Source organism: Vipera berus, assembly GCF_964194415.1.
Source record: "Vipera berus genome assembly, chromosome: 3".
Lineage (NCBI taxonomy): Eukaryota > Metazoa > Chordata > Lepidosauria > Squamata > Viperidae > Vipera > Vipera berus.
In genome coordinates this window covers 1212791-1227742 of record NC_138204.1, presented here as the reverse complement: position 1 = coordinate 1227742, position 14952 = coordinate 1212791, and the positions used below count along the sequence as shown (strand labels likewise).

Genomic DNA, 14952 nt, shown 5'->3' with positions numbered 1-14952 from the left:
CCTATTGTATTCTATTCTATTCCATATTTTCTATTCTATTCTATTCTATTCTATTCTATTCTATTCTATTCTATTCTATTCTATTCTATTCCATATTTTCTATTCCATTCCATTCCATTCCATTCTATTCTTTCCATATTTCTATTCTATTCTATTCTATTCTATTCTATTATTCTATTCTATTCTACAATCTGTTTAATCTATTCTATTCTATTACTCTATATTCTATTCTATTCTATTCTATTCTATTCTATTCTGTTATGTTATTCTGTTCTATTCTAAATCTATTCTATTCTATTCCATTCTAGTATAAATCTATTCTATTCTATTACCTTACTCTACTATTCTATTGTTATTCTGTTCTATTGTTATTCTATTATATTTGTTATTCTGTTCTATTCTATTCTTATTCTATTCTACAATCTGTTTATTCTATTCTATTCTATTACATTACTCTGTATTCTATTCTATTATCTATTCTATTGTTATTCTATTCTAAATCTATTCTATTCTATTCTAGTATAAATCTATTCTATTCTATTACATCACTCTACTATTCTATTCTATTCTATTCTATTCTATTCTATTCTATTCTATTCTATTCTATTCTATTCTATTCTATTCTATTCTATTCTATTCTATTCTATTCTATCCTTTATTCCTACATTCTATTCTATTGTTCCATATTTTCTATTCTATTCCATATTTTCTATTCCATTCCATTTTTTTAGTCTTGTGTAATCTACCTTGTTTAATGTATGGTAAGTACTGACTTTTTCTAGTCCTCCCTTTGAGGGACCCGGTTATAATTATGCCTCTTCAGAGTCCTTTCCTGCTCTTCCCTCCACTGAATCAATGCACTTCTTCTGTTGGCTTCTTTAGAGAACAAATCATCTCTTTCCACAGGATTTGGGGTCTGTCTGTGTGTGAGAGAGGTGAGCAGTCTGCAAATATTGCAAAAATGAGCAAAGCAGGCAAACCGGCCAACAACTAATGAAGGTGGGTCAGAGTTGCCCTGGGTTCAAGTCCAGCTGTCCAGAGAGCCTCTGGGTGGACTCGGCCTTTCTCAGCCCTCCGGCTGGGCTGCTTTCTGTGCTGGAGATGGACGGGAAGGGTCAGCCCCCCCCACCACCCCCGAGGAGCCCAGCAGCCAAATGCCCCCCCCCATTTCAATTCCCCCACTTTCCTGGCTGTGTGTCTCCGGACGGAGAAAAATGGGCTTTTCCCTCCGTTTAGGCTCCTTCCCAATGAAGGCCCTGGTTTTCCTCCCTAGCCAGAGGGGTTAATGAATGTCTCAGAAGAGAGGGGGGGAAATTCTCCCTCCCTGGAGCTTTACTTATAACAATTTGTTTAGTGACCGTTCAGAGCTGCAGGGGCGCTGAAAGAAGCGACTTTTGAGCGTTTCTCACACGGCCGTCGCCGCACTCCCACGGTCAAGTGATCCAAATTCAGACGCTTGGCCACTGACTCAGATTTACGACGGTCGCAGCGTCCCCGGGGGGTGTGTGTCACATGATGCCCCTTTTTGCAACCTTCTGACCAGCAAAGGCGATGGGGGAGGAGGCAGATTCGTTTAATGACCGTATTACGAACTTAACCAGTGCGATGATTCGCTTAGCGAATGTGGCAAGGAAAGTCGTCAAATGGGGCAGCTTGCTTAAGAAATCTGTCACTTCACAACATCAATTTTGGGCACAGCTGTGGCCGTATGTCGAAGACGACCTGTATCCATTTTATCTTTTTACTGACTTTCGTTTTTACCTTTTTGTCGGATGGTTTGTCCCAAGTATGTTTCGCAAGTTTAACTTTTCAGAGCTCCGAAGGGCAGCGTGGTGGAACCGAGGAACGGGGATTCACTCTCCCCAACACACCCAGAAACGCACACACGGACACACACACACACAAAGAGAAGGTTGGACTAGAAGACCTCTGAGGTCCCTTTCAACTCTGTTCTTCTGTTTCTAAGCCTGCTTGCCCCACCTTGAAAATGAAGAGAGTTCAAAGGTTGGGTGTTTCAGCTTGAGAACTTAGAATCATAGGATCCTACAGCTGGAAGAGACCTTTGAAAAAATACAAAATTGTGTGTATATGCATATGTCTGTATGTCTGTATATATGTATGTCATATTTGTCATATTTATGTAGTGTATATTGTAGGTAGTGAGCTTGAGAGCTGAAGGCAACAAAATTTCATCTTAATGTATGCTGATTAGTGTACATTCAAAGTGACAATGTTATTCTTCTGTTCTATTCTATTCTATTCTATTCTATTCTATTCTATTCTATTCTATTCTATTCTATTCTATTTCTTTTCTATCCTATCCTATCCTATCCTATCCTATTCCGTATTTTCTATTGTATTCTATTGTATTCTATTCTATTCTATTCTATTGTATTCTATTCTATTCTATTCCATTTTATTCTATTCTATTTTATTTATTCCATATTCTATTCCATTCCATTCTATTCTATTTTATTTATTCCATATTCTATTCTATTCTATTCTATTCTATTCTATTCTATTCTATTCTATTCTATTCTATTCTATTCTTCTATTCTATTCTATTCTATTTATTCCATATTCTATTCCATTCCATTCCATTCCATTCTATTTTATTTATTCCATATTCTATTCTATTCTATTCTATTCTATTCTATTCTATTCTATTCTATTCTATTCTATTCTATTCTATTCTATTCTATCCTATTCCGTATTTTCTATTGTATTGTATTCTATTGTATTGTATTCTACCCTAACCTAACCTATCCTATCCTATCCTATTCTTCTAATCCACCCCCTGTCCAAGGCAGGAGTCTCCATCCCTTCCGGGACAAATCTCTTCTTGAAAATCTCCAGGCAGGGGGCACCCACCACACCTGTTGCAATTAAGGTCTCTTTTCTTTGGAAGAAGCGATTGCATATTGATCAGTGCTCAGGCAGCTGCAAGGAGCTGATCCCTGGAATATTCATGGCAATTTAAGTTCAGGCTTTTAGGGATCGATAGATGGTTTGACCGATCTGTCCAAGGTTGGTTTTTTAAATTTGAAATATTTGTACTACCCGAGGGCAGGCAGTTCATCTTAATCACTTAGACCCAGGCTGGGCAATGAGGGCTCCTATATTAGGAGCTGTGGACTTCGACTCCCAGAATTCCTGAGCCAGCCAGGCTGGCTCAGGAATTCTGGGAGTCAAAGTCCACAGGTCGTAATGGGGTCACCGTTGCCCACCCCTGTTCTAACCCAAGCTCTCTGCTTTGAGTGGCACTTGCCAAAGGGGGCTGCTTTGGAAAACAGGGCCCGGGATCCAATTCTGCTAGGCGAACATCCCACCACGCTGCTCACGAAAAGAAATTTCTGCATTTGTGCCCCAATTTCGAGTGTCCGAGCAGTTGACGTGCCGTGAAAGGAAAGAAAGCAATAACAGGAGGAATTTCCTGACATGGAGAACAACCCACCAGTGGAACGGCTTCCCTCCCAACAGTTGTGGGTGCGCCAAGCCAGGAGGGCTGTCAAGACGAGATTGGAGAGCCACTGGTCGGAAATGGTCCAGGGGGCCCTCGTGTTACGACAACTGGGCCCAAATTTCCTCCTCTTCCTCCCTACACATTCCACTCCCTTCTAGCACTGAGGATGTTCCCTAGTTGGGTCATGAAACGTCTGCAAGAAAACCACCCGGCTCAGAGAGCACCAAGGGCCCCACAGATCACCTCTTCCTCCTCTTCCTCCTCCTCCTATCCTCTCTACAAAACCCACATCCTCCTCCTCCTCCTCTTCTTCCTCCACCTCCTGCTCCTCCCCTCTTCTAGCACTGATGATGTTCCCTAGTTGGGTCATGAAATGTGTGCAAGGAAGCCACCCAACTGAGAGAGCCTCAGGGACCCCACAGTTCTCTCTCCCTCCTCCTCCTCTTCTTCCTCCCTACAAACTTCTAGCACTGAGGATGTTCCCTAGTTGGGTCATGAAACGTCTGCAAGGAAAACAACCCAGCTCAGAGAGCACCAAGGACCCCACAGTCCATTTCCTCTTCCTCACCCCCCCCCCCGTTCTCCTCCTTCTCTTCCTTCCTCTCCCTCCATCTCCATCTCTTGGGAAGCCTTTCCCTGCAGAAGCGAAGGCGCCAGCTGAGTTTTTAAATTCAGGCCACGTCTCCCAACTAACGGGAGGGATTCGGCTGGTGGGAGGAGAGAGAGAGAAGCTGGGGGGGGGATCCCTGCGGCGAAGCCATTAGCCTGGCTCTCTTTGACCTGTGCAGAGAGAGGCCTTTGCCGGCTGCCCAGACGCTGCCGGGAGAGCCAGCCGTGTTGAACATGCTGAAGGAGTAGATTTATCTGCGGGCAGCAGCAGCCTCTGCAAAAGCTTTCCCAAGAAGAACAGAAGAACAGAGTTGGAAGGGACCTTGGAGGTCATGTAGTCCAGCCCGCTGCTCAGTCACTCAATCAATGAATCAGAACAGAGCTGGGAGGGACCTTAGAGGTCATCTAGTCCAACCCCTAGCTGAAGCCGGAAACCCCATACAGGCACTCCTCGACTTCCAACGCTTTGCCTACAACGGCACTGAGGGAAAAAGTGACACGATCTTTTTTCACACTTAACGACCGTTGCAGCCTCCCCGCGGTCGCAAGTTCAAAGCTCAGCTGCTCGGCAATGGGCACGTACTTAATGAGGGTCGCGGCGTCCTGGTTGGGTCACGTGATCCCCTTTGGCGACCCCCTGATCAGCAGAGTCAGTGGAGGAAGCCAGATTCGCTTAACGGCCGTGGCCGCTGTAATGCTTCGCTTAAGGAACGAGAGAAGGCAGGTCACAAAACTTCCTGCCATAAAGCCTGGGAAGGGGAGGGCAGGAGGACACAGGGGGAGGGGGTGACAGGAACCAGAAGGGGCCGGAGGAGAGGACGGCTGACCGATCCATGGACAAGTGGTTTGAACCTCCCTGGACACTAGCAAGATGACCGAGAGGGTGGGGGGAGGGCTTGAGAGAAGGGAAAGTCACCGGGACCAATCAATCACTCAGAATAGAGCTGGAAGGGAAGGGACCTTGGAGGTCATCTAGTCCAACCCCCTGCTCAAATCAATCACTCAATCACAACAGAGCTGGGAGGGACCTTAGAGGTCATCTAGTCCAACCCCCCCCCCCCCCCGCACTCAAGCAGGAGACCCTCTACCGTTTCAGACAGTCGGCTGTCCGGTCTCTTCTTAAAAACCCTCCGGAGATGGAGCGCCCACAACTTCAGTACAAGAGGACCTGTACTCGGTCTCGGCGGCCGAGATGGAGGAGGTGGTGGGACGCGGCGTAAACCCCAAATGAGATGGAAGCAGGGGGGGAGGGGAGAAGAGGGGGGTGGGGGTGGGGAGAAGGCAGGGGACGGAGGTGGGGGGGGAGGCAGGCAGACAAACCAGACCGCCGGCTCCCTCCGGCCGGGCTCAAGGACTCCGGCTAATTAGCCCTGCCGGGCCACGGAGAAGCAGCCTTGAGTCCAGAGGAGAGGAGGACAAAGGGACCCCAGAAGCCCCTCCCCCTTCTCTGCCCCCCCTTGCAGAGCGGCTTTAATTAGCCTAAAGGAAACTCAGCACGCACCCCACCCCCCAAAAAATAATCCACGCTTTCTGGTTCTTTACTGAGGTCGCTGCTGCTGCTGCTGCTGCATTAGCCAGCCTTGCTCTGCAGGAAGGGAGCACTCTCCTCGCAGCCCCCTTGCCCGACAGCCCCCTCCCCTCCTTCGCCAAAGCGGAGAGCAAGGGCTGAGCTCGGTCCTCAACCCCCCTAAAAGGGGGGAAAAGGGGGCTTTCACGCACGCTGTATCTTGGGTCGGGGCTCTCTGGCGTCCCATCGACCTCAACGTCAGCTCTGGGTGATGCACAGAAATCCAAAGCCAGGCGCCAAGGGTCCCTCCCTGCTCTGGACACATCCTCTGCACAAACGGGGGCGGAAACGAAAGTGTGAGCGGGCGGGGGGGGGGCGTGTAGGAGGCAACGGGGGGTTTACTGCCATCTCAGCCCCTGCCACAAACTCCGAGTGCAGCTGGCAGCTCCTTTCCACAACAGCCACGTGACTCTACTACCTTCAGGGCCCTTTGCTGCTCTCTGAGCTGGCTGCTTTCCTGGCAGATGTTTCATGGCCAAACGAGGTAATAACATCATCAGTGCAAGAAGGGAGGGGGGCTTGCGAGGAGGAGGAGGAGGAGGAGGAGGAGGAGGAGGAGGAGGACTGTGGGGTCCTGGGTGCTGTCTGAACTGGGTTGTTTCCTTGCAGGGGTTTCATGACCCAACTAGGAAACGTCATCAGTGCTAGAAGGGAGGAGGAGGAGGAGGAGGAGGAGCAGAATTGTGGGGTCCTTGGTTGCTTTCTGAGCTGGGCAGTTTCCTTGCAGACCTTTAGGAAGGCTGGCCCAGGAGACAGAGGAGGAGGAGGAGAGGGAAGATAAGAGTCAGAGAGAGGAGGAGGAATAGAACAACAGAGCTGGGAGGGACCTTGGAGGCCTTCTAGTCCACCCCTCCTGCTCAGGCAGGAGACCCTAACCCCACTCCAGCCAAAGGGCTGTCCACTCCCTTCCCGAGAGCCTCTCCGGGGACCCGGCTGCTGCCCGGGGCTGGGGTGGGGGGGAGCCCGGCCCGGCCTGCCCTCACCTGAGCATGAGGTTCATCAGCTGCAGCCCCTCCCCCTTCAGGAAGCGCTCCCGGTTGGAGCTCAGCATCAGCGAAGAGCAGAGCGAGTCAAAGAGGTTCTCCATCATCTCCTGCTCCTCCGCCGGGCCAGGGTTGTGCCGCTTGAACACCTGCGTGGAGGGGGGGGAAACCGCAGGGGGGGTCAGCAGCCGGCCTCCCCCAGGACCCCTCTGGGGCCCCCCAAGGTTGACCCTGGACCCGAATGGGGGGGGTCCCTGACCTGGGGGGGGCGTGCAGGAAGACCCAGGGGCACTTTGAGCACAATAAGGGAAAATATCTGCAGCTCAGGGTTGAATGTGGAGTCCTGGGCGCTCTCTGAGCTGGGCGGTTCCCTTGCAGACGTTTCAGGACCCAACTAGGGAACACCATCAGGGCTAGAAGGCAGGAGGAGGGGGAGGAGGGGGAGGGCTGTGGGGCCCTGGGCGGTTTTCTTGCAGACCTTTCAGGACCGCACTAGGTAACGCCATCAGTGCTAGTAGGCAGGAGATTCACAAGCTGTCTACGCCAGAGCTCACCAACCTTTCCGGGTTTATTATTTACTTATTTATTAGATTGATATACCGCCCTTCTCCCGAGGGACTCAGGGCGGTGTACAGGGCAATTAAAAAATAAGAACACAAAAGTTAAAAATAAATTAAATTGAATTTAGCCCGAAATAAAATAAATTAAATTATGAAATTTAAAACCCCAATCCCTCAGTCCAGGCCGGCAAGCTCGAATAACCAGGTTTTCAGGTCACGGCGAAAAGAGCGAAGGTCGGGAACCATCCGGAGCTCAACCGGTAATTGATTCCAAAGGGCAGGCGCGCCCACAGAGAACGCTCTCCCCCTGGGGGCCGCCAGCCGGCACTCCCTGACCGACGGCACCCTGAGGAGACCCTCTCTGTGGGAGCGCAAGGGGCGATGGGAAGTTGACGCCGTGGTTGGTGTCCCGGAGGGAAAGGGAGGAGCAAGGAAATGCACACGCGCGTGCACATGCACACATGTGTGCACACAAGCAAAATGGGGGCAGACACGCCGGTGGCACTAGCACCCGCACGCCTGTGCAAGGAGGCCACTAATGCCCACGTGACGCTGGCAGCAACGCTAGCAACCCCATGCGCGCGCAAAGGGTGGGGAATGGCAGGATTTATGCTAAGGAATATTTATGCTAAGGAATGTAGGAAATCCTTCTATTCCCCACCCTTCAGCCAGAACTGAAGAAGCTTCTTGGATGAGAAGCGAAACCTTTTCAAGGGGGAAAAAAAATCAAGGACGTCCAGTTCTTTGGGACTTCAGGCAGAATCTGGGCACGGACCTCCTTCCAACTGGCTGGCAGGGCAGCCCTGCTGTGGCACCGGGGGGTGGTGGTAGGTGGGAGTAGAGGGGGGCCACTCCAGCCCCCCCGTCTTTCCATCGGTGGCTCTCGGGACAATCTTGCTTGACAAGCTGCAGGAGGCAGCCAGCTCTGCTCCTGAGCTGGGAAGACTCAACGGCTGACATTGCCGCCAGCCCCCCACTGCCAGGGGCTCCTGAGCTCACACAAAGTGCACGGCAGGGGCCAGGGGGTCACCCAAGAGACAGGCAGGCCCTCTGCCCGGGCCCAGAGGGCGCGTCACGGAATCAAAGGGAAGCCAGAAAGGGCAAGGCTGGGTCAGGGGACGGCTTCAAACAGGGCGGCTTCTGATAGAAGGGTAGTCTACGCAGGTAGTCCTCGCTTTACGACCTCAACCGGGAGCGGAATTTCCGCTGCTGAGCAATGGCGGTTCTTTAAGGGAGTCGCCTCTAACAGGACGATGATCTTTTGTTAGCCGATTCTCTGTGAATCCCACGGCCGTTAAGCGAATCCGGCGTCCCCTTACAGACTTTTATTATTTTTTCATATATTTTTTTAGAAAGTTTTATTTGATTTTATAGGATTAGGGACAAAATGGGGTCAGGATTAGGGCTAGGGTTTAGGCTGGGGTTGGGGTCAAGGCAGGGCTAGGGTCAGCATTGGGGTTATCCCTCAGTAACATTTTCAATATTTAGCAAACAGAATATTGTCTGGGTACGTATGTTTAAATAACAATAATTAATACAGTAATAACAGTAGTAAATATGATTGGTTATCATAAGCAGTATTAATTAATCAACCCATAACATTCTTCTTACTAGTATGTATTCAGAATTAAACATCACATTCCTTTCTCCCTAATTCGTTTTTCTAGCCATTGATAAAAGTTATCGCATCTTCTAAAGTAAACCGTGTCTTCTTTCTCTTTAATCTCTAAAGTCAATCTACCCATTTCTGCACATTCTAGAATTCTCTTAATTAATACTTCTTCAGTTGGCAGGTGTTCATTTTTCCAATACTGGGCAAATACAATTCTTGCTGCTGTTAATACCTGTAATATTAAGTATCCGCTCTGCTTTTTTCCCCATTTTGAAATCTATTTGCCACCTGTCTCATATTCAACAACCCCGGGTGGCGTACAGCGTTAATATAACATATAGAAGGCAGGTCAACAAGTTGCAAATAGATGCAGCAGTGGGTTAAACATTTTTTGGGGAGGGCTTGTTTCGCAAGGGGTGTATTAATCAGTATTCAAACTAGAGGGGATGATATATGTACGTGTGGGTGTTTTTTTTTTAATGAACCTTTTTAATGCTTTCATTGTTTTGCATGGTTGTTTTGAGGGTTTTTTTTGAGTTCTGTATTCTGCATTTTAACTTTGCTTTGAATAAACTAAGAACGTATTTTAAAAAAGACGAAAGCATTAAAAAAAACACACACACCCCTTAAAATCAACCATCAGAGAAACACTTTGGTGTTCAGGAGGGAAGGGCAGAAACGCTGCAACCAGCGTCCATACACGGTGGGGGCTGTCAAGCGCCCGAATTCTGATCACGTCAAAACCGGTCACAAGTCACATTTTTCAGGGCTGTTGCAACCTCAAAAGGTTGACAAACAAATGGTCTCAAGTCAAGGACTTACTAGGTCCTTGTGGTCTTGATTTATAAAGCGGCACCAGTAGTTCACGTGATTTTGATCCTGTGCCTCTCTTTGCAGTCCTTGGTTGCATAAACAGAGGCACAGAATCAAAACCACCTGAAGCGTTAGTACCGCTTTGTAAAGCCTTAGTAAGGCCGCACCTGGAATCCTGCATCCAGTTTCAATCGCCACATTACAACAAAGATGCTGAGACCTTGGCAAAAGTGAAGAGAAGAGCAACTAAGATGATTAAAGGCCTGGAGACTAAAACATACGAAGAACGGTTGCAGGATTTGGGAATGGCTAGTTCTAGAGAAAAGAAGGACTGGGGGAGACATGACAGCAGCATTCCAGTATTTGAGGGGCTGCCACACAGAAGAGGGGGTCACGTTATTCTCCAAAGGATGGAAACTCACCAAGGAGAGAAGCAACCTGGAATTAAGGAGAAACTTCCTGACTGGGAGGACAATTAACCAGTGGAACAGAAGTTGCCTTCCAATGTTGTGGGTGCTCCATCACTGGAGGTCTTCAAGAGGAGACTGGACAGCTATTTGTCCAGAAAGGTATAGGGTCTCCTTCTTGAGCAGAGGGTTGGACTAGATGACCTCCGAAGTCCCTCCCAGTTCTGTTTGGATTGACTGGACCTGTGAATGCTCTTTCAGGATCTTCTCAAGGACTCCCCACCAGGGTCTCAAAGCCAGCTGGGCTTCAGCTTCGATTCTCCGCCTGCCGCCCCTGCTCGTCTCCCCTCAGCTAAGCGTTGCCCACCCACCTTCCTTCTCTCGGGCCCCTCCCAGGGCAACACAGCGGGCAACAAATTACTCACTGACAGTTGCTGAAGGAGCACGTCAATCCCATCCAGCTCTCCAAGCATCTCCCGGTTGTCTGCAGGAAGGAGGGGAGGGGGCAAAAGTCAGATGTCAACGCCACTCACATCGGATGTTTTTGCACTGACAACAAATGGGAGATGTAGCCATTTTCTTCCTTTCGCTTTTAGAGTTAGATGTTGCTGGGAGTGGGGGATGTGAATGAGAGTCCAGCTAGACATAACAACACTAAACTTGGCGTGAGAATCAAGGTTACTGAGCCCAGAGCTGATAAAGAATTGGAGGGCTGGAGAGCTGGAGGCCAAGCCCGCGCTTGGAGCTAATTGGGGAATGTGATTTATGACTGTTCACTGGAGGAGGGAATTGTGCTTTGATACTAGGTGAGGGGAAATCAGTCCTTGGCTTCGATTGTGTTAGTGCCGATGCTATGCTACTCGAATAAAGATTCTCTAAGGTCAACAATGCCTCGAAGTTCTTTCAAAGAGTTCCCTCTGTTCCCTCTGTCTGAAGCTTGACATCAGATCTGGCTGCCCCCTCCCTGGGCAAAGGAGAGGAGGGGGCCAAGGTCAACTCTGACAGCTACCTCCCATCTCAATCTCAGCCCCTAAAATCCACAGGACTGAGCAGAGCGCCCAGGGCAAGGAGAGAAGGGGGGGAGGGGGGTTGGGGGCACAGAGGGCCCCCCCCAAAGGCCTGGGGAAGGGCAGGTTCAGGGCTCACCGTCCGTGTTCTGGAGGAGGATGGCCAACACCTCGCTGCAGTAGAGCTTGTTGGCATCAAAAGGCATCTTAGCCTGCAAGGGGGAGAAAAGCAGAGAAGCCAGTCATCTAGCATCCTTCCCATGGCAAACGAAGGCCGGTCTTGGGAGGGGGTCAAGGTGATGGGAGTTGTAGTCCTCAGGCTCGCATGAGTCGTCCCGGGTCAGAGCGTGCAGCATCCTGTCGCGTGCGACAACACAGAAGCAGACACAGCACAAAGTGGTTTGTAGCGAATGGCGGTTTATCTACAATATCTACAATGCTATACACGTGTCACTAGGAACAATACAGACACACGTGCTACAAGCAGAATCCAACAACACAGCAAATACAGCAGGAAAGGGGAAAGAATGGGGGGGAAAAGACCCACCAGTAGAGCCTCCACCCCCTTTTTTACACAGGCTCTTAAAGAGACAACAGGCAGACTCATCACGGCCTCAGCTGGTCAGCTCTTAAATCAGGGGTCTTCAAACTTGGCAACTTTAAGACTTGTGGACTTCAACTTTTACTCTCTTGTAATCCCTTCCTCTGCAATCTCTCTGCTCTATAGGGTGGGAGGAAAAATACAGGCATAGCTGGCTGAGGAATTCTGGGAGCTGAAGTCCACAAGTCTTAAAAGCTGCCAAGTTTGAAGACCCCTGTCTTAAGTCATCACATTGATATCCTGGCTAATTTTTCTTTAGTTCACTAGCAATAGTAGAAAACAGAATTGGGTTCGAAGGGATATTGGAGGTCTTCTATGTAGTCTAACACTCAACACGGCTGGCTCAGGAATTCTGGGAAATGAAGCCCACAGGTCTTAAAGCCAGTCCAGCTGCCCACCCTGCCTGAGTGACAAGAAGGTCAACGCTCACCTTCAACCTCTTGAGGAGCCACTGCATGAGGCCCTGCTGAGCAGCATCCGCACACATCTCTGGCCGAAACTCCGCCATGTTCTCGATGATAGCTTTGAGAAGAGAAAGATTCAGAGGGGAAGAGAGAGTGGAGAAGACACAGTCAGTTCTGAACTTCCAGAGATTTCATAACGTATCTCAACAGTCTTCCCAACCCAGCTGTCTTCAACATTCTCTAAGACAGGGCTCTTCAAACGTGGCCCTTTTATGACTGGTGGACTTCAACTCCCAGAATAACCTCAGCCAGCCACGCGTGGGAGTTGAAGTCCACCAGTCATAAAAGGGCCACGTTTGAAGAGCCCTGCTCTAAGACAATCTTTCTCAGCCTTGGCGACTTTTAACAGTGTGGACATCAGCTCCCAGAATTCCCCCAAACAGCCATGGTTGGCTGGGAAATTCTGGGAGTTGAAGTCCACGTGCTTAAAAGTTGCCAAGGTTGAGAATCACTGCTCTAAGAGATGGTGGTTCTTTGGCCAGGATTGATGAGGGGTAGGTCATGGCCCTGAGAGGCCCAGGTTGCTGGAGGTGGTCTGAGGGTTCCTCTCCCATATTAAAAGCTCTTGTCCATACTCTTGTCTGGACTATGAGTCATGGCAACTGGATGTCTGGACAATTCTACTGGAGGATTGAGAATCTTCACTGACATGGAGATTTTTAAGAAGAGAGTGGACAGCCATTTGTCTGAAATGGTAGAGGGTTGGACTAGAAGACCTCCAAGGGTCCCTTCCAACTATTCTATTATATTCTGTTCTGTTCTGTTCTATTCTATTCTATTCTACTCTATTCTATTCTATTCTATTCTATTCCATATTTCTATTCTATTCTATTCTATTCTATTCTATTCTATTCTATTCTATTCTATTCTATTCCATATTTCTATTCTATTCTATTCTATTCTATTCTATTCTATTCTATTCTATTCTATTCTATTCTATTCCATATTTCTATTCTATTCTATTCTATTCTATTCTATTCTATTCTATTCTATTCTATTCTATTCTATTCTATTCTTTTTCTCTATTTCTATTCTTCTATTCTATTCTATTCTATTCGGAGAAGGGCGGGATATAAATGGAATTAAAATAAATAAATATTCTATTCTATTCTATTCTATTCTATTCTATTCTATTCTATTCTATTCTATTCTATTCTATTCTATTCTATTCTATTCTTTTTCTCTATTTCTATTCTTCTATTCTATTCTATTCTATTCGGAGAAGGGCGGGATATAAATGGAATTAAAATAAAAATAAAATAAATAAATATTCTATTCTATTCTATTCTATTCTATTCTATTCTATTCTATTCTTCTATTCTATTCTATTCTATTCTATTCTATTCTATTCTATTCTATTCTATTCCATATTTTCTATTCTATTCTATTCTATTCTATTCTATTCTATTCTATTCTATTCTATTCTATTCTATTCTATTCTATTCTATTCTATTCTATTCTATTCTATTCTATTCTATTCTATTCTATTATTTCCTAATTCTATTCTATTCTATTCTAATTTCCACACCCATCTCATTTTTTTTGCCTTATTGTCTACAAATATTGTCCATTCATAAATAGTGCAAAAGAACACAACGAGAATGTACGATAATCAAAAACATCTTTCTGGTTATCCTACCGATATATTCTTGCTGTGTTCTTTTGCAGTGCTTATATAAATGGGTAACATTTATGGACAATAAGAGATGCCTCCTGATGCCAACAAACTCTTCTGCAGCCAGGTGCTGGCCATCCTCCTCCAGAACGTGGATGGTGAACCCTGATGGGCGTATAGCACAGAGCCGGGGGTGGGGGAAGGGGGGACTTTAGAATCGATTCAGCAGCCATCTCCAGTGTGAAGTCTTAGGAAGGTGGGGGCAGATCTGACCCCCTTACCTCCTCCCCCTCCAACGGGCACCCAACTTACCCAGCGTATTATGAACGCCGTCCGCCTCTTCCTTGACGCTTTCGTCCAGCCGCTCGAGATTCTGCACCAACAACGCCACCACCTGCCCCTCCACCTGGGCCAAGAAGAGGGACAGAGAAAGGGCAGGTTCAGGGCAAGCGGGCTGGAGGAGGGCAGGTCAACCTAAGGCCCGTGCGCCGGCCGAAGGCAAGAAAGCAAACGTAGCAGAAATGGAAATGGCACCACTGAGGGATGCTTTGATCAGTACACTGGCCTTTCGCTCACTGCTTTTTGCTCTGTAACTCTCCTGGTCAACCTGTTCTCCGAAGCACCCGAGGGCAGGACAAGAAGGAGCAGGTGGAGGATCATTAAAGAGAGGTCCAAGAATTAAGGAGTAATTAGCACCACTTTACAATGCCTTGATAAGCTCACCCTTGCATCCAGTTTTGATCGCCACAATATAAAAAAGATGTCGAGACTCTGGAAAGAGTGTAGGGAAGAGCGACAAAGATGATCAGGGGACTGGAGGCTAAAACATATGAAGAACGGTTGTAGGAATTGGGTATGTCTGGTTTAATGAAGAGACGGACGAGGGGGGACATGATAGCAGTCTTCCAATATCTCAGGGGCTGCCCCTAAGAAGAGGCAGCCAAGCTATTCTCCAAAGCACCTGAAAGCAGGTCCAGAAGCAACGGATGGAGTCTAATCAAGGAGAGAAGCAACCTGGAACTATGGAGAAACTTCCTGACAGTTAGAACAATTAACCAGTGGAACAACAAGCTGCCTCCAGAAGCTGTAAATGCTCCAACATTATATATAAAACAAAAATAATTAAAAAAAACACCAATATGCAACCATAAAAATAACAATAGCTGTTTACCACCCAGAGCTACTGATTGGAGACAGGCAGTTATACAAATTAATTAATCAATTAAATTGGGAGCAAAGATTGTGTGAAAA

General features: G+C 47.6%; 1 protein-coding gene across 2 annotated transcripts in view; it reads right to left on the bottom strand.

Annotated features, from left to right (window-relative positions):
* CTNNBL1 (catenin beta like 1) overlaps positions 1 to 14952 on the bottom strand; it is a 98505-nt gene that overhangs the window by 51300 nt on the left and 32253 nt on the right. For both annotated transcript variants that reach the window (XM_081323760.1, XM_081323761.1), the window contains exons 6-10: positions 14014 to 14107; positions 12053 to 12144; positions 11161 to 11233; positions 10440 to 10498; positions 6623 to 6771 (exon numbers count right to left, since the gene is read on the bottom strand). In XM_081323760.1, the coding sequence (XP_081179886.1) occupies positions 6623 to 6771; positions 10440 to 10498; positions 11161 to 11233; positions 12053 to 12144; positions 14014 to 14107 (467 nt within the window). The remainder of the gene's footprint in view (positions 1 to 6622; positions 6772 to 10439; positions 10499 to 11160; positions 11234 to 12052; positions 12145 to 14013; positions 14108 to 14952) is intronic.